This window comes from Lepisma saccharinum, chromosome 2, assembly GCF_977018435.1.
Source record: "Lepisma saccharinum chromosome 2, izLepSacc3.1, whole genome shotgun sequence".
Classification (NCBI taxonomy): Eukaryota; Metazoa; Arthropoda; class Insecta; order Zygentoma; family Lepismatidae; genus Lepisma; species Lepisma saccharinum.
The window spans coordinates 6,179,644-6,207,039 of record NC_139230.1 but is presented as its reverse complement, the minus strand read 5'-3'; the positions used below and the strand labels follow the sequence as shown (position 1 = coordinate 6,207,039).

The following is a 27,396-nucleotide window of genomic DNA, read 5'->3' as shown; positions in this document are numbered from 1 at the left end:
CCAAAATTCTACACCAAAAGAAGAAATATTGTTGAAGTGATAAAAGACCTCGGATTTTTAGGTTCTAAAAAGTGTGCTTTTAGGTTCCTAAAATAGGTTCTAAAAATCCTAAAATAGGTTCTAAAAATTTTAAATTAGGCTCGAAAAAATCCTAAACTAGGTTCCAAAAAACTTAAAATGGTACAAAATTACCGTAAGAAATTTTAATAGATATATATAACAACCAAATATTAATTTTCTAACCAAATTGTCATTTATTTACATCATTTTCAAAATTATCCACAAATTATTGTAATACTATACTTGTGTTGTTAACAAAAGTTACTTGTTGATATGAAAAATGAACTACGTATGTATAATTTGCTGCACAATATCAGGGTGGCTACTCACTTGGAATTCACTGAATTCTGGGAATTATTCGTGAATGATTGGCTCCAGGAATTATGCGTGAATTTTTGCAAAACATGAAAAAGGTACCAAGCAGATGTTTTGTCTATTCCAATTTTTCTCTGCAGACGTGAAAATTGGAACTTTCATTAATCCAAATCCCATTAAATTTACACATATTTATAAATGCCCTGAGGCAAGTTTCTCTCAGTTTAGCTTTTATTTTTATTTTTATCGAGGAAGAAAAAGAAAGCTGTATGGAAAATATAACAGAATTTTCTCAATCTGTTAACTTTGTTAGTGCTTTTGCAGAAGAATCTATATGACAGACGGAAGATTATTGCAAAATAGGATATCTTGAAGTTGATTAGGTAATATTTTGGGTACATTGGAATCACACAGACCCTTTATATTGTTAATATATTTGTGTGTGGGGGGAGGGGGGTGGTGAGAGTCGGTAATACATAAGGTTGGAATAGAGAAAACATCTGCTTGTACGATTCACTTTTTGGAAAGTTCGCCTTGAAAATCTAGAATTGTGCTTGAATTTTACGTCCTAGTGACCAACCTGAATGTTTTTTTTTTTCATGTTATCCACAGTCAAACCCTGCCTTTTGTCTGTGGGGATAATTTTACGTGCTGAATTGAACAGAAACATAGGCAGTGGTTCAAATTTGTATGCTGAAATGTTACTTCGCAAGGCGTGAATGCCACAAAACAACCGAAGTGATGAGAAAGTGAGTAAGACCGCAGGGATCAGAAGTTTGCACTTTGGAGTTGGACTGTGCAGGTGATTAAGTGCCAAAACTGGAAAGGGGGAGGGGGAGACAAGGACAATTTAGTTTCTCTTAATAGACAAGGCTTTGCATTAAGAGTCCTCAGTGCGGGGGCAAAAAGTAGGGGGAAACTGCCCCCTGTAATCGACGCCACTGTGTACTGTAACTGGCGTCAGACATTTTGTTTTGTTCAGAGCTTTGAAAAAACAGCATAGCCTTGGAAGGAGGGAAATCAACAGAGAACATGTTTCAAACACGCCAGTCATTGAATTGCTTCGTTACCAAACCAATTAAATACCTCTGAGCTATAAAAATCCTGTAAAACCTAAAAAAAATATATAAAGACCTAAAAAAGATTTAATTTAGGCACAAAACCTAAAATAGGTTCAAACAAGCAAAATAATTAGTTTAGGCACTACTATAAAACTTCGCCAGTTGTTGCACTTTTTAATGAAATTGACATAACTTGTTATTTCTAATTTACCTGCAAAGGAAAAAAATAGGTTAAAAACCTAAAATCTGAGGTCTAGTGATAACTAAATAACTGCATCAATATTTCAATACATTCCACCTTAGCAGAACTGCAATCAACTATTAATACATCTAGCCAAACGTGGAAAGTACGGAAAAGAGCATTTCGTCGCTCGAAAAGGAGAACTGAAAGATTGATTATCTTTGTCGTGTCAGCTCGAGCTTGAGTTTCCAAAAAGAAAAAGGAAACTTGTTTGACGCCATTTTTCTTTTAGCTTTGAAATTCGGTTGTCTGGCGAATTAGTTGGTACAGAAAGAGAAATTGAGATCATTTCTCCCTGTCTGGAAAAGCCTCTTAAAATCCTTATTTCTACACTCTTTGGTGATAGCTCTCACGAAATGTTAGAGAAAAATTCATGCCTTTGACTAAATGGCAGGGAAATTATTAAGGCTGTCATCGTTACGTTTCACATTGGAGAGAATAACACTTAGAATATTGGTAGTTTCCCCAGGTTCGATTCCCAATGGACCTCTGTGCATAACACAAAAGATGTTCATATATACACGATTTCAACATGATATATTACAAACATGACCAAACTTTACCTGCAACACATTCTCAAATTCTATACTGCCCTATTGTATGATGGATAGATTAGTAAAATGATAATAATGGTAAGCTTCATTTATACACACATTATTGTTATCACAATGTTGGTGGTGACCTTCCCTTACAAAATTATGATAGTAATAGGAGTGTAAACCATTATTTCATTTAATGTACTATTTCCAAAATAAAAATTTCTTCTACAACAAACATTAATTTGAAAATATTGAATTTATTGTTTAAACAAAAGATCCCCTCATTATCAAGTATAAGCATGCTCTAAAGAAATGACACTGCCTTGAATACAAGCGTAAATTAGTTGATATGACTAATTCAAGAGCACTATATTCCAGGAGGTAACCTATTGACATCAAAGACCAAAAGCCAGGCTTTTTCACAATTACATAAGATACATTTATAAAATTTACATTGGTTAAATACAAACACTTCTGGCAGTGGCGTATGTAAGTGCCTCAATACATTTTGATCCAAGTACATGGACAACATTACAGACTTGACTTGTATATGAACAGCTGAAAATCAAAATTTTGGAACTGCAATGAAACGATGTGGTAATAAAACGTATCAACAAGGTTCGAATCTGTGTAGGTGCATTTCTACGGAATTTCAGTGTAATGCAGCTCTACAAGCTGAACAACTTCGCAAGTTTGCTATCAGCCAGGTCTTGTTCATTAACACAAACTTCACACACCACTGATTAACATATAATTCTAACAAAAAATTAAGGAACTTATAAGCGTTGCATCAAATATAATTAGCTATAAGCAATGTAATTTAATTGTTTGAGCACTGTCTCTAGATGTTAAAATAAGACTGCATTAATTTGTGTAATGTGAACATACACTTTCTATCTTTTGTGATATATGTATGTTATGATCAAGTTCTCTTATATATTTTTCACTGCATTATTTTCGCATTATACTTTTACGTATTATTATGATGGCTTTTTTTTTTCATATTTGTGGACAATATTTCTTTAAGGGCACAGTTTATGTGGCTGAAACACACCTGCTAAAAAATTCTGTTCTATTCAAATTCCGAAGTTCAATATTAGGTGGCCTCCCCGATGGCGTAGTGGTAGCTCCATCGCCTTGTAATCAAGGGGTCCCGGGTTCGATACCCGGTGGAGGCACATAGTTGTTCGGATCCCACTTTAAACTGTAGGTCCAGTCCCAATTAACCTTACTGTGCATAAAGTGGACTTAAATCACCAACTCAATCAATCAATATTAGATCATTTTTATCTACACGATGTGGAGCATTTGATTTTTATTTCAACGTCTATCACATTTAACTATATTTATCCCATTGTTCTATTATTAAAATCAAATTCTGTAATATATTCTCTACTCACCTTTGTTTTGGCGTGGGGCCTTTGTCGCCGTGAGGCACGTCTTCTTCGCCTTCCCACATAGGCATAGAGATCGAGTAATGTAGAATTAGCGTCCATATTAAACCAAGAATCAATTTTAGCTTGCAGTCCACTATATCAGACGAATCTGTGAAAGAAAAGTAATTTTAGTTTAATTTAGCTTAAACATACACTTCAAATATATTGTCATAAACAATTCTTTATGTTCAACATTTACAACTTGCCATTTAAAATATTTGAAGATTATGAGATAAATTTGTTGTGCTGACTGTGTGACAATCGTAACCTAGGGGGTCTGAAGTGCATTTTTAAATAAACACACTAAGAACTCTCGTTTGGATACGGCACGTAAATAACATTAAACGTTCCATTGGCGAACAGTTATTAGTTCTGTCAGATAGAATTTCATTGTTATAACTTTTCAATTTTATCTATACGAGTTACGTAAGTACTCTATGTTACACTATGGTTTACTTTTCTAACCGTACACAATGTCAAAAAGGTATCGTCATCGGTTTTGCCATGTATTTTGAGAGTAGAGTAAAATATAATTTACGTTGCAATATAAATTCAGTTTCATAACATGCGTAATAATAGCTAATCTTAGGCCTAACGTTTTCGTGTGTATATTTTACAGTTCGTGGTTTTTTTTTTCCTCGTTTGAATTTAGAGTCATCCGTGTGACGCAGTGACGACGTCAGAGGGGGGCAGCCCCCCCCCCCAGTCAGACACTTTGCCTCAGTGTCCGCCCCCCAAATAAAGTTAATGATATATCGAATAATAAGAGAGTTCATTTCTAAGAGCAGATTTTCACCTTTTCTAAGTGGTGTATTCTGCATGATATCACTTTTCCTGCTTATAATACCAACTTTCCTAACAATTATTTGTCTTAGTGTATATGTGTGTGTATGTGTGTGTGTGTGCGTGTCTTTCGTTCAAGATTCGAGCGCCGACCTGGTCATACGCGATTTATCATTCATTTATGTCCTGAATCGTCGCGATTAACCTGTATTAACCAGTTTTAAGAACTGGAAAAAAAGAGTTGAATTTTGATGGTTTTAAAACATCACTAACATTCTGGGGACCACAAAACATCATCTGTAGTACGGGCAAATTATTCTAATCGTGGGTCGTTAGTGACAACACTAATTAGTAAAAGACTTTCAAAGATAATTCAAGATTTGGTTGGTTGGTTGATTTGGTGCTTTAAGTGCACTTTATGCACAGTAAGGCTAATTGGGACTGGACCTACAGTTTAAAGTGCCTCCACCGGGTATCGAACCCGGGGCCAGAGGAGATAAAAGAAAACCGACACCACATGTCGGCGGCTTGTAATCACACATTCGCGATTATCTCGAAAACTGCTCTTTTGGAGACCCATGTTTACTGAGACTTTTTTGCTTCTATTATCGTGTACTTTCACCTGTCTGTTTGCGGTATTACTTTTGAGACACCCTGTACAATTGCAACAATTGCAATAATATCTGATAACCTCTCGAAACGTAGCGTTAAAATAGCTAAAAGTAGAAGCACTAGACAATGGATAAAAATAACACGTATATAAATAATATGAGAAAAAACTGGAATTGCTCCTGTCTGTTTTAAAATAAATTGCTTTTGAATGGTAGTTAAACAACAGTTTTATAAAACAAAGGTTCATCGGGAATAGGTTACCACATTGGACGTGTGAATTACCACCGAAACTGGAAGAGCAGGTCACTTTATTACAATATGTACTAGAATGTATGTGGTATGTTATTATTATTATTGAGACGAAAATTGGAAGTGCTAAAAGGGGTACGGACCTGACAAAAAAGGATCTCAAGCAACACCTAGCGCCGCCCATAGTTTTCATACACTGTACCATGCACATATCATTAAAAAAAAATACATTGATTCTGGTCAATTTGCAATTCTAATTGAAAATATTCCACGTAGCAAATTTCAGAAATTTAACCGAAAGATTACATAACGTAGATGACGGTATGGAGAAATAAATTATCAACTTTTTTGCTTGAAAATATAAGCACCTTATTTCTAAGCAATTTGAATAGATGCTTTTAATATTAGGAAAGTTCTGCCAAATATTAATGAAACCCACTTCTTTAATACGGACTTTCTTTGGCAAATCTTTAAAGTCTTCTTCAAGTGGGACGTTTTTCAAGAAGATCGTATTTCGCTTCGCTATATCCGGTCCCGTTTGTTCATGGACATCAGATCTGAAAATTTCCTCCGGCAACGGAGCAAATCATAATGTGGAAATTAAACTGATTGCGCTTTACGATCTTTCATTACGCCCACGCCTCGTTTCAGCTCATTTTCAACATCGCTGCAGTCTTATTAACACTGGAAAAAAGATCTTCTCTGCAGTGGAATATATCTTGGCCAGAATAAAAGTGGTATCTCTTAATTCAAATTCAATCGCTGTTTTCGATTAATCGAGTTGAAGTTTAAGTCCACTTTATGCACAGTAAGGCTAATCGGGACTGAACTTGCAGTTCAAAGTGGGATCCGATCAAACCCGGGACCCCTTGATTACAAGGCGACCACGCTACCACTGCGCCACGCTGTTTTCGATAAATAAATATATCATTTATATTTTTATAATAATGTGCTGCGAAATATGGACGATATTTTAGATTTTCTCAGAAAACTGTTTTCAACTGCACATATATTTCATGAACTTACATGGGGGAGAAAATTTAAATCCTAAACTTCACTGAATCCACTTTCTGATTTCTTAGTACATAAGCAAGGTATTTATTTTTATTGGAAATTGTTCCACTCAAGAACGAGGGGGTGTAGGTCACAGCGGAGAGAGATGTGGAACCTCGACTGGAAGATTTATACGAAGGTGAAAAGAATTGTCGAACATATATAGTAGACCTGGAGCGACAGACCGAAATACGAGCGCAGAGAGATATCAAAAATATACATATGTGACCTCAACCAGCGACCTATGCAACAAAGATGAGAAGATAACGTGTATAAAATACATATTATATTAATTGTAGTATTTTCGTGGCATATAAGAATTAACAAAGACATAGAAATATCCATGTCTTAACAAGCTTTGAACCTAAGCCTTTGGCTTCGTAATCACTCAAACAACGCGTGGCGAAGTGGCTCACGCTACGACGCCAGGCGTCTCGGGTTCGAATCCAGGCATGGGTGTTCTTTGCGAGTATCCCTTCATCAATTGCACTCATCTTCATCGTCGCGATTAGCCGCCAAAAAGTGGAAGAAACGCGATGTTTTATAAAGAAACTAATAAAAACCTCTCAAACAATGATCAACAATTTCGTTATTAAATAACGGGGAATTTGTTACAGCTTTGGTAATATGGTAATATATATATATATATATATATATATATATATATATATATATATATATATATATATATATATATGTATGTATGTATGTATGTATGTATGTATGTATGTATGTATGTATGTATGTATGTATGTATGTATGTATGTATGTATGTATGTTTTACCCCATGCTCCCTGCATATCGAGACGAATGCTTACTTCCAGAAAGCCAGCGCTCACTTTAGCTGACCTTGCAAAACAGTCAAAATGCTTACCATATTACATCACTGGATTCCTATTTACGAATCCTATTATAACAATTGTGCCAGTCCACTCAGCTTATCAAAATATATAAAATAGCCGAGCAACAAACACGAAGCAGGGCTCTGTTTCTCAGTCGTTAGCTTCTCTTCCGAGGAGGAGGAAAAGCAGAGGCTTCCGAGAAAGAATGCCATTTCCAGGTATGACGTAATATACTCTGGCTGTTCATCTTGCTTAACATCTTCCGCTTGGAATGTCCGGTGCGGCGAGAAGGCTGGCCTCGGAAAGAGAACTTCACAATGGCCAAGAAATAATAGTAGGCGTTTGCCGAGCTATGCTAGGAATGAGGGGAGCTAGAGGAGGCAGAAACGAGCTAAATGTGAGCAACTGGAGCGTCTATGACCCTTTTTCTGCCTTGCAATGTGACGCTGATCTTGAGGCGTTCTGCACGGCGTTAATTTATGAAACGCCTGTAGCGAATAAAATGCAACTTAATTTCCTCATCGCACTGAAAGCTTCTCATAAATTTTAACCTGCGAAACTTAAAATGTGAGTAATAACGTGATTCACCCGAAACGTAAGAATTTCATTACATAATAAAGAACGGTAAAAGTTGACGGAATGGTACCGTAGAGTACCGACATCGTCCAGTAATCATGGCATCTTCGGTTTGATTTGTGGGCTAATTTGAACCGATTTGTTATTTAGCGTCGCTTTTCTGCCACTTTTAACAGATAGCGGAGAGGATGAGTGATGGCATCATTAAATCGATGAAAGAACACTCGCAAAGAGCACCCATGCTAGGATTTGAACCCGGGAACCCTAGTGTCGTAGTGAGTTCCTTTGCGAATGTCCCTTCATCAATTTCATCTTATCATAGTCAAGCTCGTTGCCGCGATTAGCCTAGACGGGCAGAAAAACGACGCAAAAATAAGAAAAATGTAAATAACGATTTACTGTGCTTCGTATTGCACAAGATCATAACAAGTATAACACATTTGTGTACAAAGAACAACTTGTAAAATCCAAGAACATACATAAAAAAAGTTTGATCATTTATCTCAATCGAGTTAGTTAAGTTGGTGTTTCAAATCCACTATATGCACAGTAAGGCTAATTGAGACTGGACCTACAGTTTAAAGTGGGATCCGAACCACTATGTGCCTCCACCGGGTATCGAACCCGGGACCCCTTGACTACAAGGCGACGACGCTACCACTGCGCCATCGGGGAGACCCTTATCTTAATTGATTTCCAATATAGTATAAATAATTACATGTGGAATAACTAGATTACAACATCGTTGCAGCTCTAACTGCATTGTGATAACTATCCAAACAATTATAAATGTACAGTTACCCGATAAACTTTCGAAATAAGATATAGGTAAAGTGATTACATACAGCACAATTTTCCTTTCCAAATCATATTTCTATTCCAACGGGATTCGTGAAAAAATAAGCCTCAATTTTCGTCAAGTCCAATATATATATATATATATATATATATATATATATATATATATATATATATATATATATATATAACCCAAGGAAAGGGAATGTCAATGTACCATCTCGGCACTATATTTGAACGAATGAAGAGAACTTGAGGAAATACAACCCAGTGTGATGTTTCGGATTTGAAACTCTTGAACACAAAATCGTTACTATATGCACTTATGTAATTAACTGGGTAATAAAAACGTTTGGTGCATGAAGAAATGAGTACGGATGAAACGAAATTCAAACTGTTCAGTGCTCCTGCCAACCAACTTTGATGTCAATTTTGTTATTTAGCGTCGCTTCGCTTTTCTGCCACTTTTTGCTAATCGCGATGATAATGATGAAATCGATGAAAGGACACTCACAAGAATACTCGTGCCCAGGCTGGGATTCGAACACGGGGCCCCTGATCAATCAACTTGCAAAGGGGTAGGTACGATTTAAGGCCAAGAACAAGAAAACAATTAAACGTCATCTCAACCGTTGTGTATTGTCGTGGTTTAGTGCTACACGCAGAGTTTGAATAATAATTATGAAAAAAAAAACTTCCAAGGCATACAGGTTGAATACGATACTCACTGATGGGATAAAAGATGTGAAACGTTATGAAAGTTTCTCTATCTGGGTCCATTAATTAAATAGCTTTCCTAATGACAAACCTCGTCAGCTATAACTAATTGCCTCGGAAACACAAGCTTCACAAAAAATATGCACCGTGTTAATTAGGCACATTCACTTCGCACTATTGGAAATGGAAATTGCAGTATAACATCCACACACTCGAAATGTAGTTAAATTAGCATTCGTGATACTGACGCATATGACCAGGACTCTGTGCTTGGTGACAGTAACTCTATTTTGCCGTCGCTTAATCTCAAAATCGATTTTCAAAGAATGATGAGCTGGATTAACTAGCCCGGATCAGCTGGAGAGAGGCAATGCTCATGGAGACAGGAAAAAGGAGACCTGGGATTGATCCCTCGCGGACTTCAACTTGCGCCATTGCAGATGTGGCCAGGGACCACAGCGGCAAAAACTTTTATTCAGGCATCCAACCCGAACTAAGGAATTTCTTGCTGGAGATGCTCAAAACACTACAGTTGCTGACCACCACTTTATAAGTGAAGTTTGCACCCAATATCAGGGTTTTCCTCAAACTGAGAACTAAATATTTTAGTTTAGTTTAGTTTTCCGTCTGAGCAAGACCCTGATAGAGGGTAGAAACGTCACGCGTCAAGTGTTTTTAGTGTTTAATAAAACTGCCTTGGTCAGCACCTATAGCGTTTTTTAGCATGGAAACGAGGCTTCATAGTGTTACCATTAGTTTTAATCCTGGTTTTAATATTCCCTAAAATACATTCAAAACGTCCATGCATTCGAAAAGCATGAATTCACAAGTTCCGAAAAGACGATGTGTATGCTAGATTTGGCCTATGGTATAAAAATTTGGTAAAGTAAATACTCCAAAAGTTCTCTCCTCAAAGACTATTATCGACGATTGATTGACAGATTGAGGTTATTTTACTTCGCATTTCTGCAACTTTTGGCTACTCGCGAAGATGAGGACGAATGTTCCTCCACCCATCTCATCACCAATCACAAAACACATAGGGACGACACAACACGAGCCCCTTTGGGGATTATGCTCACAGGATTATACTGGCTGCGAGTCCAGACGCTAGTCTGTAAAATGCAGTCCAGGGTGTACTAAGTGGAAGTGGGGTTGACATTTGGGTGTCAATTATTATCGACGACTGAGCTCCAGTATAGAATATGAAGGTTCTCTCTCTTACTTTCAAACGAAAGTGAGCTCTTGATCTATTGCAAATTGAAACTCATGATTAGAGACCGGATTTTAAAGGGAAGTCCTTTTTAATTTTTCAACACGGATCATGGAATAAACAACAACAGCGTTGATAATTATCTTCTACCAACAAGATTACATGGTTTTGACTTCCCCTTCTTTCTCTTTTTCAGCCCACTTTCCCTTTTTTTCCCTTTATTGACAAGATGTCAAATATTTTGTAAGACTGTTCTTCCCCTGAACAAAACAATCGACAATTGTCTATTTGGTGCAGTTTAGAGGAAAGAAAGAACAAGCGCCTTCTACCTTACCTTCCCTCCATGAGTGTTGGGAGTACGTTGCAGCGATTGATAAAACAATGCGATCTGGGCTTACGCAGTGGTCCTAGGTTCGAATCCTGGTCTGGCATGAATGTGTAATTGCATTAGCTCTCTCCACTTCATTAGTTCGTCATTCATCGTCACGTCTAACCTAGAGAGGTAGAAAAGCGATGCGAAATACCAAAAATAGAGAGCTCAGGCATCTGGGGTAGCAAGCTCGGCTCCAGGTTGTTCGTTTTTGCCTTGAACTTTCCACGGGAAAAGTTTATGTCGAATCTGATACGACAATGGTCTTGAGGCATTGCATCAGCCTTAACCCCCTTAGAAGAAAGAAATTACTGGAGCTGTCATGATCAAGGCCACAAGACTAGCGAGAGAAGACGTTGGAGTGAATTGCAACAATTGCAATCGTCGCCTCCTTTCCAAGCCCCGTACCTTAATTATTGCAGCGCGTCCGGGATTCCTTCGCTCAACAAAAATAGCACTAACACAGGTGCTATTTTGAAGTAGTATCTTCAAACGCAGTTAGGTGACAAAGTTTTCTATTTTCTCAGTATTTCATTCTACGACGTGTGGGGTTCTGCATTCGTTAGACACGTTCCACTTTCACTGACTAGCAAGTTCTCAACAGATCACCATGACGTCATCAAACACTACCGGTATGGCGTCGACGCGCATTGGATGACAAGCTGACCTACGTCCTACATTTCGTCTGCTGTGAGAAGTGGCTTTCCCATAAAAGGCAATGGGTTTTCTTAGACTCTAGAACCCTGGCCATCCTGTGTACTATATGGATGGCTGATTTATATTCCGAGAATTTTTGTTGAGCAAGACTCGAACAAGCCCTTTCCAGGCTACGCCGAGTTAAATGGGGCTGCGTATTGGCCGTGTGTGTCCATCCTGTGGATTTCTCAGTACAAGCACATCAGAATGCTAAACAGTGCCTGACACTGTTAAAAACAATGAATCATTACCATGAGCTTCCTTTCGGAGGCCACACATGGCTACAGATTCGGGCTTTGCTTACAAATTTGAAATCACAGAATAAAATTTCCCAGTTTAATATTTTTTTTAATGATCAAGTTGTACTTTAACGGCCATTATTAATAAAAGAAAAAAAACGAAGTTGAATTCCACTTCATGCTCAGATACACTGCCGTCGCAGGATTTTTTTCGGACGGGGCTGGAATTGTAAACATAGCTGCATTCTGGGGGAGGTAGGACACAGTATGAAATATTTCGCAATTGGTGTTTTTATCTTAGTTTTAAAAGTTGTGCAAAGGTAAAACTAATAATCGGTGCTCATTTTAAGGGGAGTTTGCATTTACATCCTCGGTTTTTCTCGAGTGCTTTGCTTCTCTCATTTGAAAACTGATTTTTTTCGAAAATTCGGGAGGGGCTTCAGCCTCATCAGCTCCCCCTCTGCATACGCCAGTGCTCAGATAAGTTAATAAGGACCAGACCTACAGTTTAAAGTGGTCCAAACCACTGCCTACACTGGAATCGAACCCAAGTATCGACCACAATGTGACAACGTTAGCCACTACGTTATCTGGCAGGCCTAACTTCTTCACTCCGGTTGAACTACAGTGAAGCACAACTAGCAAAGGCAATTTTAATAAAGTAAGAGAAAGCCATTAGCTCAGTTATTCATCATAACAATAGAAATCATTTATTAATGACCAAGTGATGTTCTACTGGCTGTCGCCAGAAATGTTTGTAAGGTGAGGGTCAGATCATTGGTAGAACTTGAATAGTAGGAAATAATATTAATAATAGTAATTATTATCATGGTTATGATTATTATGCAATCATTATTATAAAATAATAAAACCATTTTACATATAATTATTTTATTATTATTATATCTGGGGAGAGTCTTCTACTCGGTCCACCACATGAATGAATATCCAGCACAACTGTTCATTATTTTCTATATTTCATACAGTTATTGTATTGAAAAACGTTGTATTTTGTTATCGACATTTACAAACTTAGTTCAAGAAAAGGTTTTGAAAGTTAGGGGGAAATTTTAGTCAAAGTTCATTTTTGTGTGACCTCTCGCATAAGGCTCTATTTTTTAATGTTTGAAAACTGTGGAAGCATTAGTTCTTTGGATTAAATGGTAGAATATGAAAACAAACTGGTTCCTGTATTTTATACATTTTTTTTCGGTCTATCGCAGTTTTTCTTTGGTTATTCTGTTCGAATACTAACAGCTACATTTCAGTTATTATCAATAAAAATAAGCTTTCTGCTCCTTTATAACTTGAAATGAACGATGCCAATTTCCAGTGACGGGGTGGGAAGGGTCGAGGGACCGGTTCGACCCCACCCCCTCCTGACGACCATGGTTCTACTTGATCCATACACGTCAAGGGGGATAAAAATGAGCGAGAAATAAGTTTTGCATACGCAGTATGTTTACTTTGTTGCCAGGGGTTAGTTCTAAAAATTTCTAGTCACGAACACTTCTAGGTTGTAGTTTGAGTTTTAAAGTCCACTTTATGCACAGAAGGCTAATCAGGATTGGACCTACAGTTCAAAGTAGGATCCGAACCACTATGTGCCTACACCGGGTATCGAACCCGGGACCCCTTGATTACAACCACTTCTGGGTTGTAGTGATAGCATTGAAAGTCAACGGAGTTGTAATATCCAGAAGTGTCCGTAGCTGTACAATCGCCCACAAAGTGAGGCAAGTTTGGGACATAATTCCCTTCCCCAAAGAAATTATATTGATAACAGCCTTGAACGTTAGTGGATAGAGCCAGGTTGTGTTCTCTTCATGCGCACGAAAATCCTTTGGTGGGGTATCAATATTCAAAAACGCCACGGGCGCTATGGGTGAGCAAAATCTGTTATCGAGAAACATCCGCAAGCGCTTGTAACGACATGAAGCCGATATCCACAACCATCCATGGACGCCTGCAGAGGAGAAAATTCGATAAGCACTCTCTATAATAATATTCACCTCTCAATGTTCAGGTAACGCTTTTGCGGTTCGTTTTATGTACACGAGCACAGATAACGATGCTGCATGTGTACATAAATGAACCACGTGTCATGCAAGGATCCCGAGTTCGAATTTTCCACATATCTACAGAACGTCATGCGTAGTACTCGTATAAGGTGACCAGATTTTTAAAACAAAACGGGTCATTTTTCATATTTACCTGAAGGAAAAAACGGGACGGCGAAACGTGCACATTTTAATATAAAAACTGTTTCGTCATAAACACTTATGTTTAAACTAATAAATAAATACTTCGTAAATAACTTGCATAATATGTTGATAAGCACTTCACTCCAACCAAGCAATTCTTTAGAATTAGAAGCCATTCATTGATATTTTGCCTATGAATGGATCTTCTCCAGAACACCCTTATCCTAAAATAATATTTTGTAAAAGTTTACACGTGTGATTAAAGTTCACATTATTAATCAACACAGCTGTACTGAAAGAACGTTCTTGTCACTCGTCCACAAACTATTCATGTACGAAAACACTTGTTCAGTGGGAAGCATTAATTCCAGGTAAACAGAGAAGAAACTCCAGTATTTTAAGAAAATTGGAATATGTCACATTGTCACATTGCGATGTGAAATAATTGAGTAATTCTATGCTGATAAGTAGTTGTCACAAGAAAGGGACACTTTAATCTGTCCCAAAAAATCGGACAGAGTAAACAAGGGACTGTTCCAGCTAATAGAGGACGTCTGGCACTTTAGTGTAGTAGGGCTGGATTGTCTCGGTAGCTCAGTTGGTAGAGCAGTGACACGGTGTGGCAGATACCCTGGTTCGAGTCCTGGTCGAGGCTGCATTTTTCGCTGACATTTCTACATAGTACGTCTGTGTGTGCTAAATCGAAATAGCAAGGTAATACACGGAAAGACACAAGCACCACAGAAGATTATACTGGCTGTGGGTCAAAGTGCCAGAGCATCGTTAGCCTGTAAAATGCAGTCTAGGGTGCACTACATGGAAGATAGGTTGACATTTGGGTGCTTTTCGAAAAGGTCGCCGCTTTATTTTAATGCTGGTGATGATTGATTGATTTGTTTAATCTTACTTCGCTTTTCTACCACTTTTGGCTAATCGCGACGATGAGGATGAGTGATGACAAGATGAAAGAGATGAAGGGACAATCACAAACACATATAATGCTGGTGATGAGTATGAATGATGATCAGATGAAATTGATGAAGGGACACTCACAATGGAACAATCATGTCCACGCCAGGACATGACCTGAGACCGTCGGCAACGAGATCTTGAGTCCAACACAACGCGCATTCAATGTCAGCAGAAATACTTTCCTTATTAGCCATTATTCCTCTGCTTGAATTTAGAGCTACTAGTCATTATCTAAATGTCGAATGCAGTCAGCATAATCAACGGAAATACAAGCCAGTTGCTCACAGCAGCGTACACTTATCTGCAACACGTTCAGGAGAAGCGAAGTTTATGATAAGATAGCGGAAATCGGAATACACTGGATGAAGCCTATGCTTCGTGTTTGCTTAAATATGGGTGGAAACCCTTTTCCCTTTCGGATGTACTTTTTAATAAAAAATATATTGAATTTAGATTCTGAAGTACGACTAAACTATCGAATACCATAATCACAGCTTTAAGTTATACTTACTTACAGTTTGAAATAAATAAATAGTATAAAATAAAAATAGTCATTAAACGCAATTTTGGGGTAGGAATATAATATGGCTTCAAGGGTGCACGCTCTTGGAAGGTGGTGTGATGGGTACCAGATGGGTACCAATCAGTCAACTTGATTTGAAGAATAAATTAAGCAAGCCATGGAGTTTATAGAAAAATTAAACTGAAAAAGAAAATGAGTTACATTCTCTGTCGATCGAATTAAGTTTTACTGGACTCCCGTTCCTATTAAATAGCATTTATACGTTTCAGACAAATTTATAATTGAGCTTACATTCATATAAACCCGGCCTGGGCATGGGTGTTTTTTGTGAGTGCCCCTTCATCAATTTCATCACTCATACTCATCGTCGCGATTAGTCAAAGTAGCAGAAAAGCGACACTACATAACAAATCGAATCAAATACTCATACATACACGCACCACAAATATAAATAAAAATGGCGATATTATATGTGGTGCTTTCCAAAGCCAAAAATCTAAAATAAAGGAAAAATAAAACTCGGGGAAAGTTCGTTCTCTTGTCACTTCCCACAGCATAAGCACGATTTTCCAACTCTTCTCCATGAAGTAGTTGAAATCTTGGAAATCCATACAGAATCAATGCGAGAGTCCTCGCAGCTACAAGTGCTCTTTGAATGGGCCCTTTGTGTTTCGCCGGCTGAGCCTGTCCTTGAGTGTCCTTCGCAACAGATTCCCACGGAAGCGCCTTCATTGAGTAACCTTAAGGTCACAGCCCTTATTCTACGAGTCCAAAACCGTCATTGCCTTGTAATCAAGGGGTCCCGGGTTCGATACCCGGTGGAGGCACAAGTGGTTCGGATCCAACTTTAAACAGTAGGTCCAGTCCCGATTAGCCTTACTGTGCACAAAGTGGATTTATAACAGCAACTCAAACCAAACCAAAAACAACGCCGTCGCCCATTCGACAGGGAAATTCGATTGTAGTACGCTTTCAGAGAGTTGACCAGGCAAAATGGCTCCGGAGTTCACCCAGCCTCCTAGAAAACATCTTGGGGCCAAGCACACAGGTGCTTTAATGTCTTCATGACAGGGTAATCGGAATTGTTGAATTCTTCTTTTTATGTCCACCTTATGACAGAAAGGCTAATCGCGACAACATCTACAGTTTAAAGTGGAATCCGAACCACTATATATGCCTCAACCGGATAATCGAACCCGGTACCCCTTGATCACAAGACGACGTTACAACTACACCATCGGGGAGGCTCACAGGCTAATCGAGACTGGACCTGCAGTATAAAGTGGAATCAAACAAGGGATCTCTTTATTACAAGGACACAGCGTTAATACCACGTAATAGGGGAGCCCGCCCTTCCCCCCTCCATATTCATGGTGATAATTAGGGTGTGGTGTTCGGGAAAGTCACAAACTGCAATTTTCTGTTGCTTCCATTTAAGTAACACTGAATCAATTAAATAAAATATAATTTTATAATTGGCATGTGTCAAGATTCTAAACTGTGATGATCCAACTTGTATATAATGTCTGATGCTTGCTATTAAAAAATCATAAGGAAATGTAATTTTACAGCTGACAGTTAATAAAGTGTAATTTTTCCGATCAACCTAGAATTGTGTCACACAGCCAATCTCGCTATGCATGTCAAGTACCTACTGACTGGACTTCAAGCTTAAAATTTTTAGATGCGATTTTTAATGTGCATTGTTGTATTGTGAATTATGAGAGCCATACTTCAAGTAAGGACAATGCAAAACAGTAGAATGATTGACAGGTTAAACTGATATTTCTTTTAAGTTATCTGATAACATTTACAAAGCCATTTAGCTGTATGCTCACTTATCAATTGTACTACGATTTGTTGATGAAAACAAATCAAGAAGTATAAATGTATAAAGGACAGAGTACACCGGCAATTCCTTTCATCGAGGCGAATTAATTAAATATAAGTATTTAATTTTAAAAACAGTTCCTCACTTCTACAATCGTTTTTAAAATGTCTTAGCCTCCTCGACACTGAAGAAATCTCAATTGTGTTTACACTGATTCCCTTGAACGCATCTCCACTTTCTGGTTAGTAACAGGTCACTTTGCAGGTTGTCTGTTTTCTCTCACTCGTATCACACTACATTCCAGCATAAGGATGCGGTGAAGAACTTCATCTGTAACCATTGCTCGTTTCAAGAAAGGAACGTTAGAGTCGTAAATATGCATGTAAGATCACTTAGCCAGAGACAAGACCGAGGAAAAAACCGTACATATCAAGTCAGAAGAACTGAATGCTTGGGTCACAAATATACAATCCCATGCTAGTAAAGTATGGAAAATGCCCGAGCAATTTATACAAGCGAGAGTATTTTTCAGCAAGAACTGAACAAATATTCCTTAGGCAGGAGACTGAGCCTTTCAAGGAACAGAAGACATGCTTAGCCCCTGACACTAAGATCAGGGGAGATGATGGTCCACACTTGCGTGGACAGAATCTCAGTAACTTCAAAGGTGAGGAACTCCAAGATACAAGTGCACCATTGAATATTGATGCGCGTAAATAGCTTCCGCATTTCTTACATGTTAAACAAGCGACATAGCTGAACGATACAAGTACATTTGTTTAGGGAACTGGTTATCGGCCAGGTTTCAGATCAGGCACGGAAGAAGAATTCTCTCACCTTACATTCGGCCAATTGGACACAAGTCACGTGAGATGCCATTCTACTAATCCTGTTTAAATAATATTTTAGTGCAATGTTCAGGCATTTATTTTAGTTAAAACGGATAAAATAAAACCAAAAAGTGACAACTTGCAAGTCATTTATATTTACATTCAAAACGTTAAAATCTACATGGGAATAACATTCTACTATCCTTTAGTTTGTTAGCACATAACCACTAGATATTTTTTTCTTTTTTTTTAAGCTTTCAACATTCATATTAAGTATTGATTGATTTGGAAAATTTTACTTCGCTTTTCTGCCACTTTTGGCTAATCGCGGAGATAAGGATGGGTGAAATTGATGGTGACACTCACAAAAAACACCCAAGCCCAGGGCGGGATTTGAACCCAAGGGCTTATATGAGTTATATGTAAGTCTTTTTTTTTTAATGTTGAAAATGGCAGAACAATGTATTAAAATTTCAAAAATAGGCAGTAACTTACAAAATAGGCCAATAGCTTCTGTAAAACATTAGCCCCGTCTAGTTGGCTGCACTTTTTGACACTCTGTGCAGTGCAGGTGTATCCAGTGTCAGGGTGGTGCAAGGAAATTACGTTCAACCAACTAGACGGAAAGCGGTGTTCAAGTTCAGAAGATTCAACAAATGCCTGTCTGCTGCTTTAAACGGTCATTACCACGTGACCATACACCACACTTGCACCGGTCCGGAAGGTAGTGCAGACGGTGCAGACACCAAATACACTACTTGACTCCAAATCAACGAACTAGATGACTGTGTTGCACCGTGCAACTAACTAGACGCCTCGGTGCAGAGAGAGTCAAAGCGACTCAAAGAGTGCAGCCAACTAGACGGGGCTATTAGCAACAACACAGAAAATGTGTATCTGGAAAAAATATCAATGACTGCAGCAGGGAAAAAAGGCATTTTGCCAAACTTCCGGGCCCTAGTTATAATCAAACATGAAAATATGTTGATGTATCATCATTCTATCGGCGAGAGTCAACCGATGTTGAAGGACTTGCTGGTATCACAGGAACTGTAAGACAAGGATGATGGTATATAATAAATGGAAGAAAGATCGACTGATATTTATCAGGGATGTGAGGGCAACTGGGACGCTACTTGCAAGTAATAGTAGGGAACTCCGGTCTCGATATCCAGAAAACAGCGGCTATGGGACAACCATTTATGATCCACGGAAAACAGTTTGCTATGCTTTGGCACTCAACGGGTTGTTTTATTGAAACATTTATGCACCTATGGGCGTAAGAAAGTGTTGCTGCATAAAACGAATGTGGTTATAGTAAATGCAGAAGAAAAATATGGAAAGAAGCTATCCATAGTCAGAAGGGATGAACATCGGAAAGGGAGGTTTCCTTGTTCAGTGATGCAGAGGTAAGTTCACGGAGACAAAATTCGCCACACTCGATGGGAAATTCCCATCATTGTTATGTCACCAGTGGCCTCTTTTCATAAGACTCATTGTAGTCTTGCGATCCGACATCACTGCAAAGTCACTTACTTTCTTCAGTGCATTCATATTTATTTTCCCAACAATAATTTCTCACGTCCATCAACTTCGTGAATATCTTAATCAAACGCATGGAGAAATATTTTCGTTGGCAAGTGTTAGTTTACACATGTACAGTCACGGACAGTTCTGGGTTGTAACAGTTCTATACATAGTCAATGGTATAGTTACAACCCAGAAGTGTCCGTGATTGTACAAAGACATGTTAAGGTTTCTATCTTGCATCAAATTGCATGTTGTCTCGTTTATTTGAGTTGTTTTTTTAGTTCACTTTATGCACAGAAAGGCTAATTGAGACTGGACTTACAATTTAAAGCAAAATCCGAACCACTATGTGCCTCCACCTTGTATCGAACGCGAGACCCCTAGATTACAAGGCAACGACGTTGCCGCTATGCTATCCCAGACGCCTATTGTCTTCTATAAGTCTACTTTATGCTCAGGCTAATCTGCTAAGATAATGAGAAAACCTCACATCTCCAAATCACGATTACGGTGGAGGTAGCGTAATCAGCATCACACTCAAACATATTTTTCTCCCATCGCTAGGTGTTGCCTCGAAATAACCAATGATGAGAGAAATGAGCCCCAGAGTTGCTTTGCACAGATCGACAGAAAATTCTTCTGGCAGATCACCTACCACAGGAATATAACAGTAGCAGACGCCATAGTGACTGATTATTCTCTAATTAATTTATTGGCTTGTAATTCGCAACTATATTGATAGCTGCTTTAAATATAAGGAGCGAGTTTATCTTCAAAGTGATATATACAAACGGTTTACATCAGAAAAACTGCACATTCACAGTTAGAAAATACCGAAAAATTTACAATATTCTACCGTTCAAATCTGCCTGTTCATTTACAAAAACGGTACGCAGCAGTTTTTCCATTTAAATTTGACTATTTTATCACGCATAATTATTACAAAATGCAGCAGAGTGGCCGTAAATATATTTTTAAAAACAATCATTAAAATTAGGTTAACGATGTATACCGTTAATGGCTTAAAAAACTGTCATTGTATTTTTGTACGATAGTTGAATGGCAGCGGAAATTGACGGTCTAAAAACAGTAATTTATCCATTCAACTTTTTACAATGTTGACGGTAACGAATAACGTTCAATAAAATGTATAACGTTAAAAGGATTAGTGGGACATGCGTACAACTAATTACATGTTCACTTTCAATTTCGGTAGAAATTTTGTAATACAAATATATTACAAAAAATGTATAACACTTTGATATGTTTTGTGATTGTCAATTTAACGCAATATACTCTAGTTGATTATATTTGTAGGCAAACGTTCACGTAATGCCGCGATAAGCATTTTACTTTCGTCCTTTAAAGTTTTATCTGAAGCTACGTAAAAAATACCGAGTTCACATCAGCTGTTTGCCCAGTATTGCATAATACCGTAGAACACAAGTGACAAAATGAGTTTTGTTTATACTAATACTCTATGCACATGATAACGCACACGAGGCCTCGAAAAAATGCCGAGAGAAAGTTTTAACTCTTGACATATGCCTTCTGCATTTAATCTAGTGTTCTCAAATTTGGAAATGGACGCAAGAGAGCAATTTCCTCCCTTAACTTATTAAACTTCACAAATTGGAACACTTTAATCCTGACTGAGCCACTTTAAACTTTTGTAACTCAAACACGCTTGCTGCATATTTTATCTGTGCGATCAAACGTCTGTGCAGGTCCCTTTCTTTACGCTTCTTTTAAACACTTTTTAAATCAAATTCGCGAGTTCTAAATCAGTTTCTCGAAGACGTAGACATCAAGATACTTAGGCGGAATTGTAAGTACTGATACAGGCTCAGGTATGCACCATCAATGTAGAATTGCGACAAAATTGTCAATATAATAATAGTACCTGAAATATTTTATTTATCACCAGGTAAAATGTCAATGTATAATATATTTTATATATTTACAGGCCAAAGTTGGCGGCCTGAGAAAATAACTTATAAAATGGCCTTAAAAATATAAAAAATACCTATTTTAATGACATATGAAGTTACTTTAGATAATAGTGCTCAGTGTCTGAAGTGGTAAAGGTTAGCTGGGGGGATGTTTGGTCCAGCCTTGAGGTTAGCTGGGGGGGGGGGTGTTCCTATTGTTTAATATAGTGACAATGACAACTGAGTGATGCCTTGCGAGAATTTTGCTAGCTTGGGGGATACCATCCCTTCGCATCCCTCTCACATTGAAGGAGCATATTGTATTATTATTATATGAACAGCTAGAAAGATGTTAAAAGAATAGATATATAACCGCACGTATTCATTATGTAGCTTACGTGTAGTTAAGATCGCCAAAATTTGTAAAGAATAACTGCCCTGGCAAGGAAATTAATGTCGAATAGATAAAGCATTGAATATTTATCGAATACGAAACAGTAGGAATTAAATCCAATTGACGAAAAGTAAAGTTCCTAATTAATATTTTATGCATATTATCATAAATCATGTGCATAAATCTTTGGAACTGTCCATCAAAGACGCATGATCCCAATTCCTTACCTTCCAATAATTTCGGCGGAAATGAACAACCATCGTGTAACAAATGCTAAACAAGTAGTATATTTTGATTATTTAATTTATGTACTTGGTAAGTCTATCGGGAGGGGGTCCGGACCCCTGGACCCTCACTATATACGCCCTTGCCGATGACTGTACGTACACGTACAGTGACGAATACTTCTGGATTGTAAAAATCCCATTGATTTTCAGTTCAACCATTACAACCCAGAAGTGTCCATGACTGTACAAGTAAGATCGTTGCAAGAAGGCCAGGATTTCAAATTAAGAGTAGTTTTTGGACGGGGGGAGGGGAGAAGAGTTCTGGAGAAGTAATACCTTGCTTGCCCCGCCCTGTAAAAAGTTCTGTAGTCTGATGTTTGCAATGCAACATGTAAGGCACACACAACCCATGTGTGTCGACACCTCCGGGTATTCATCACACGGACGTGCTTGTAAACGGAATCGCTTGAGGATCCGCGTGGTCAGCAAAGCGGCACCAGAAAAATCCACCGTATGCATGCATGCACCTGCAGAACGCTCGGGTTAAGTCAGCCTTCCTCAGTCAAGGTCAGAGGCTGTTGAAATTAATTTGCCAAAGATATGTTAACGAGGGAATCGGCTCGTGATAACAGCAACGTGGTTTATCCCGAGAATCGCAGTCTGGCCTTGAAAGACGGGACAGCCTCTTGCGGAAATGTGGCACAGTTCTCATGAAGATTAGTCTGTCCTCTTGCACTAGCACGTATGGATTCCGCTGGCTTCAGACGAAAAGCACCATCTTTCACTACCGCTTTGCTGTTTTCTGCAGCTGTGGTGTCGCCAGCTTGAAAGAAAGAGTTGCACTATTTATTGGTAATTCGTGCACAGACGCTAATTTATCAATTAGCACTTCGTTCTGTTGCATTGCTTGTACTTTTCCTTAAGTTAATTTCGAGATGCCGGCCTCCGTGGCGGAGTGGTTAGCACAGCACGCTACGACACCAGAGGCCCCGGGTTCTATTGATTGGTTTATTTTACTTCGCTTTTCTGCCACTTTTACCAAAGGTCTCCAGGAATTGAAAATAAATTCAATTCCGGTCCAGGAGAGAAAATCAGCAAGAGTAAATGTGTTCTGGACCGTAAAGAACCTTTTCATCTGTAAAGTATTTCAATTCGGTCCAGGATCATTTTTCTTTCCGGATGAAATTAAATACGGTCCAGGAACATTTTTTTCCGAATCAAATAAAATAAATAAAATATTGGACAGAATTTAATTTGTGCTAGAAAAAAGGTTCCTGTTCTCTTTCGAAACCCAACAGAACACATTAGAATTTATTGGTTCCTGGGCCTTTAACAATCCTGCTTTTGGCCAATCGCGAAGACGAGGATGAGTGATGACAAGATGACATTGATGAAGGGACATTCGCAAAGAACTTCAATGCCCAGACCGGGACCTCTGGCGTCGTAGCGCGCTGTGCTAACCACTACGGCACGGAAGCCGGCAAGTCTCGGGTTCGAATCCCGGCCTGGGCATGTTCTTTGCGAGTCTCTCTTCATCAATTTCATCATCCTCATATTCGCGATCAACAGAAATGCGAAGTAAAATAAACCAAATCAATCAGAGATGATGATCGAAGACTCGAACAAGCAACCTTCGGGGAGAAATCGTGAGCCGAGCACTCGACACCCTCACCTACTGACAACAGGTCAATATTAAATCACGAATGGCTCGTAATCAATGAAATTTGATATACAGTCACCGGCAATACAAATGAGACACGTAGATCCTGAAATCTTAGTTTTCCTGCAAGGCGTTGTGTGCGTTCTCTAACTCGACGGCGATAAGTGGATTTAATAGCAAATTTTCAATGGCATCTTCTACCACTGCCGTTGAGATAGGCAACCCACATAACGTCTTTCACGGAAGCGAGTATTTCAGGATCTAGGTGTCCCATTTTTATTGCCGGTGACTGTACATATTACAGAAGATAACAGAGAACTTGTACGAATCTCTTCCAAGAGTCGCAAAGAGGAGGGAGGGTGATAAATAAATAAATAAATAATAATAATAATAATAGTAATAGTAAAGCAAAAGAGATTGTCTGACTGTTGAAACTCATTGCAGTGGGTTTCGTCAACTCATTTCTCCATTTCTTCAGTCTCTTTTTTTGTATTGCATAAAGCTCCTCAAGCCCTCCTCAGAATGTTCCTGGGCTTTAGGTTTATCAGCCGATTTAACTGGTTAATTTTCGTTATCTTCCCGTTTCCCTCCTAGCCCTGCCACATCCTCCATTGCGACATTCTGATGGTGTAAGGAGTTTCTGTACTTCCTTTCCTGGTCTAATGTTTTTGCAACGATTCAGAGAATCTGTATCGAGTGCGTGGTGGTAGTGATCCTTAACTGATGCTGCTAATCTCTCTTCTGTAGCTATAACTTATTCGCCGGCCTCCGTGGCAGAGTGGTTAGCACATCGCGCTACGACGCCATGGGTACCGGGTTCGAATCCCGGCCTGGATGTTTGTGAGTGTCCATTCTTCAATTTCATCATGTCATCACTCATCAACATCTTCGCAAATTAGCCGAAAGTTGAAAAAAAGAAGTAAAATAAAGCAAATCAATCAATCAATCTAATTTATTCATCTAGTTCCAACGGATACAACTACCAGCAGTGTTGCCAACTATTTCTGAGTAGTGTCCTTCTAGCTGACTAAATAATTTTGTACGTCGATATTAAGGTTCGAATAAAATTAGCTTGCATGTAATATCCTCTAGAAAACATATCAGCAATATTTTTTTTCTTTTCTTGCATTTATGTTTATTCCAAAATTGCTGTGTGTGTTTTTTTTTTGTTTAAAACTAAACTTATTTTATGATCTTGTGTTTTCTAAGTTCCTATCTACCTCATGGTTTTTGGTGATGAATTCTTCCTGAAGAAAATTTCCAGTCTTTATTTGTATTATGTAGCATGCTAACTAACTTACCAATTTAAGCATGTGATAGAGGAAGTACAATTCTTAGCAAAAAAAAAAATACAAATAAATAAATAAAAAACTACACATGTTTGCTCTAAGAGAACAATGTTCTACGTCGACATAATGCGTGGAAAATCCCTAAGCGATAAAACATGTTCATTAGCTGTCCACACTGATGAACAACCTTTCTAGTACTGAGATAGTGTATTCTTATGCTCGGTGAAAAGATAAGCAGTGCATGCCTTTTCCTCGTATATATTGATAACGGTATGTGCATATGTAGTCAATTGGTATAAGATAGATAACTTTCAAGGTTATTGAACGTTAATTTGATTTAGTTATCAAATGAGAAAAATCAATTACCTTGAATCTGCCTATTCTATTTGTACTCTTGTTACTTTGCACCATTTTTCAACCTCTCGAGGTAAATTGCGACGATGAGATATGGTGAATTGAGCAAATAGATGCAATAAAACGTCCGGGATTCGAATCAATGTTGAATTCGTAGCAGGTTACCATAACAACTGCTACAAGAGCGTTGACAACTCTTTAATTAGTTGAAAAATAAAGTCATTTTTCTTTTGTCATATCATTCAAGTTGCTCTGTTATAAGATGGAGATAAACTCGAATTCCTGCCAGGAAATGAAGTAAGAATCAAGTGTCGACCTGTTTACCAAAGTCCATTGTGTTTGTTTCTGTTGCTATACCCCGCGACAGGTTAAGTTTACAGCAGGTTTTATGTATTAAACCGCGCGAGAACGGCGCTCAGCTTTTCCCGTGCGAGTCTTGCCTCGACCGCCGAGCTGTTCATGTCACAGACATTGAGAAAATCTGCAGTATTGCAGCGGAACTATATTCTGCGCGCACGTTTGGGTCTACATGGGCGAAAAGTTGCTGCAAACTTAACTTGTCGCGGGGCTTAGTATTTTGCAGTTCCAGGAAAGAATGACAATATAGCAACGACACGTCCCATTGATTTGAAACATCAAACAATGTACAGTTGACGTCACGGCCTGTCAGTTTCCATTTGCGCATTACACATTCCTTCTCAAAAGTATTAATAACAATACTTTTGAAGTTAAAGCTTACTCTCATAGCTTCGTGATCAACATAACAACAATACATTCTCATTTGCGTCACCAATAACAGGTGCGCAACTATAATACAAATCAGTGACTCTTTGGCTTCGGAATTTCCGCCAATTCAAGAATGACGTCATGAAGTTTCATCATGTGCCTCACCTTAAGAAAATGTGTTTAAAACCTGAACTTTCCGAAATATTATAGGAATCGTAGGAAATTCAATATATATTTACCACTTGCTTCTCAAAGTTTATAATTCAAATTTAATGAAAATTTTTGGGTTACAAATGTGGCTATTCTATTGATGTGGGGGATGGATAAATCACCCCATACTTGACTAGTGAGGGGAAATCTCAGCACAACTCCCTCCGTTAATTCGCACTCTGGAAGTATTTGTATTGTCCTATGCAAACCTCCGTGGCGGAGTGGTTAGTACAGCGCGCTACGACTACAAGGGACCCGGGTTTGAGTCTCAGCCTGGGCATGGATGTTCGACGTGAGTGTCCCTTTATGAATTACATCATATCATCAGTCATCCTCGAGATTAAATCAAAAGTGGCAAAAAGGCGACGCTAAATTAAGCATTATTCTAATTCTACGTGTAGCCGCGGTAGTCTAGTCAGTAGGGCGTCTGACTGCCACGCGGGAGACCCGGGTTCGATTCCCGGGCTGGGTGATCTAAGGTCGGAATTTTTACAGCCTTTTCCCCGCATAAAGCGGCTCTGGGGCTCACCCAGCCTCAAATCAATGTGTAAAGGTGGCCGAAGCGTGGTGCTGATCACATCACCTCCAAAAATGGCCTAGATCGAGCATGTGAGTATGTGTGATCGGAGTATCCTACACCGACATCGCTTAAATATGCTTTCATGGCACGGTGGCCGGGAAACTTTACCTTTTCCTTCAAGTTTTACGTTGTTTTTCTGTCTATTTAGGGTAATCGCGACGATAAGGTGGATGATGATCGATGAACACTCGCAAAGGAGCGGCCAGGACTCGAACCTGTGCCCATCGGTGGAAAGATCGTGAGTCCAGCACCCAGCACGCTCGGCCACACACTGGACGTGACCATTGACAATCACAAATAATGAGTCATTTCGAACTTATCCAGAACCGAGCAGC

At 38.6% G+C, this 27,396-nt stretch overlaps 1 protein-coding gene across 1 annotated transcript in view; it reads right to left on the bottom strand.

Annotated features, from left to right (window-relative positions):
- The window catches only part of cher (filamin A protein cher), a 361,674-nt gene that overhangs the window by 261,601 nt on the left and 72,677 nt on the right, over positions 1-27,396 (bottom strand). Inside the window, exon 2 of the mRNA XM_083116998.1 lies at positions 3,617-3,761. Coding sequence (XP_082973124.1) covers positions 3,617-3,761 — 145 coding nt within the window. The remainder of the gene's footprint in view (positions 1-3,616; positions 3,762-27,396) is intronic.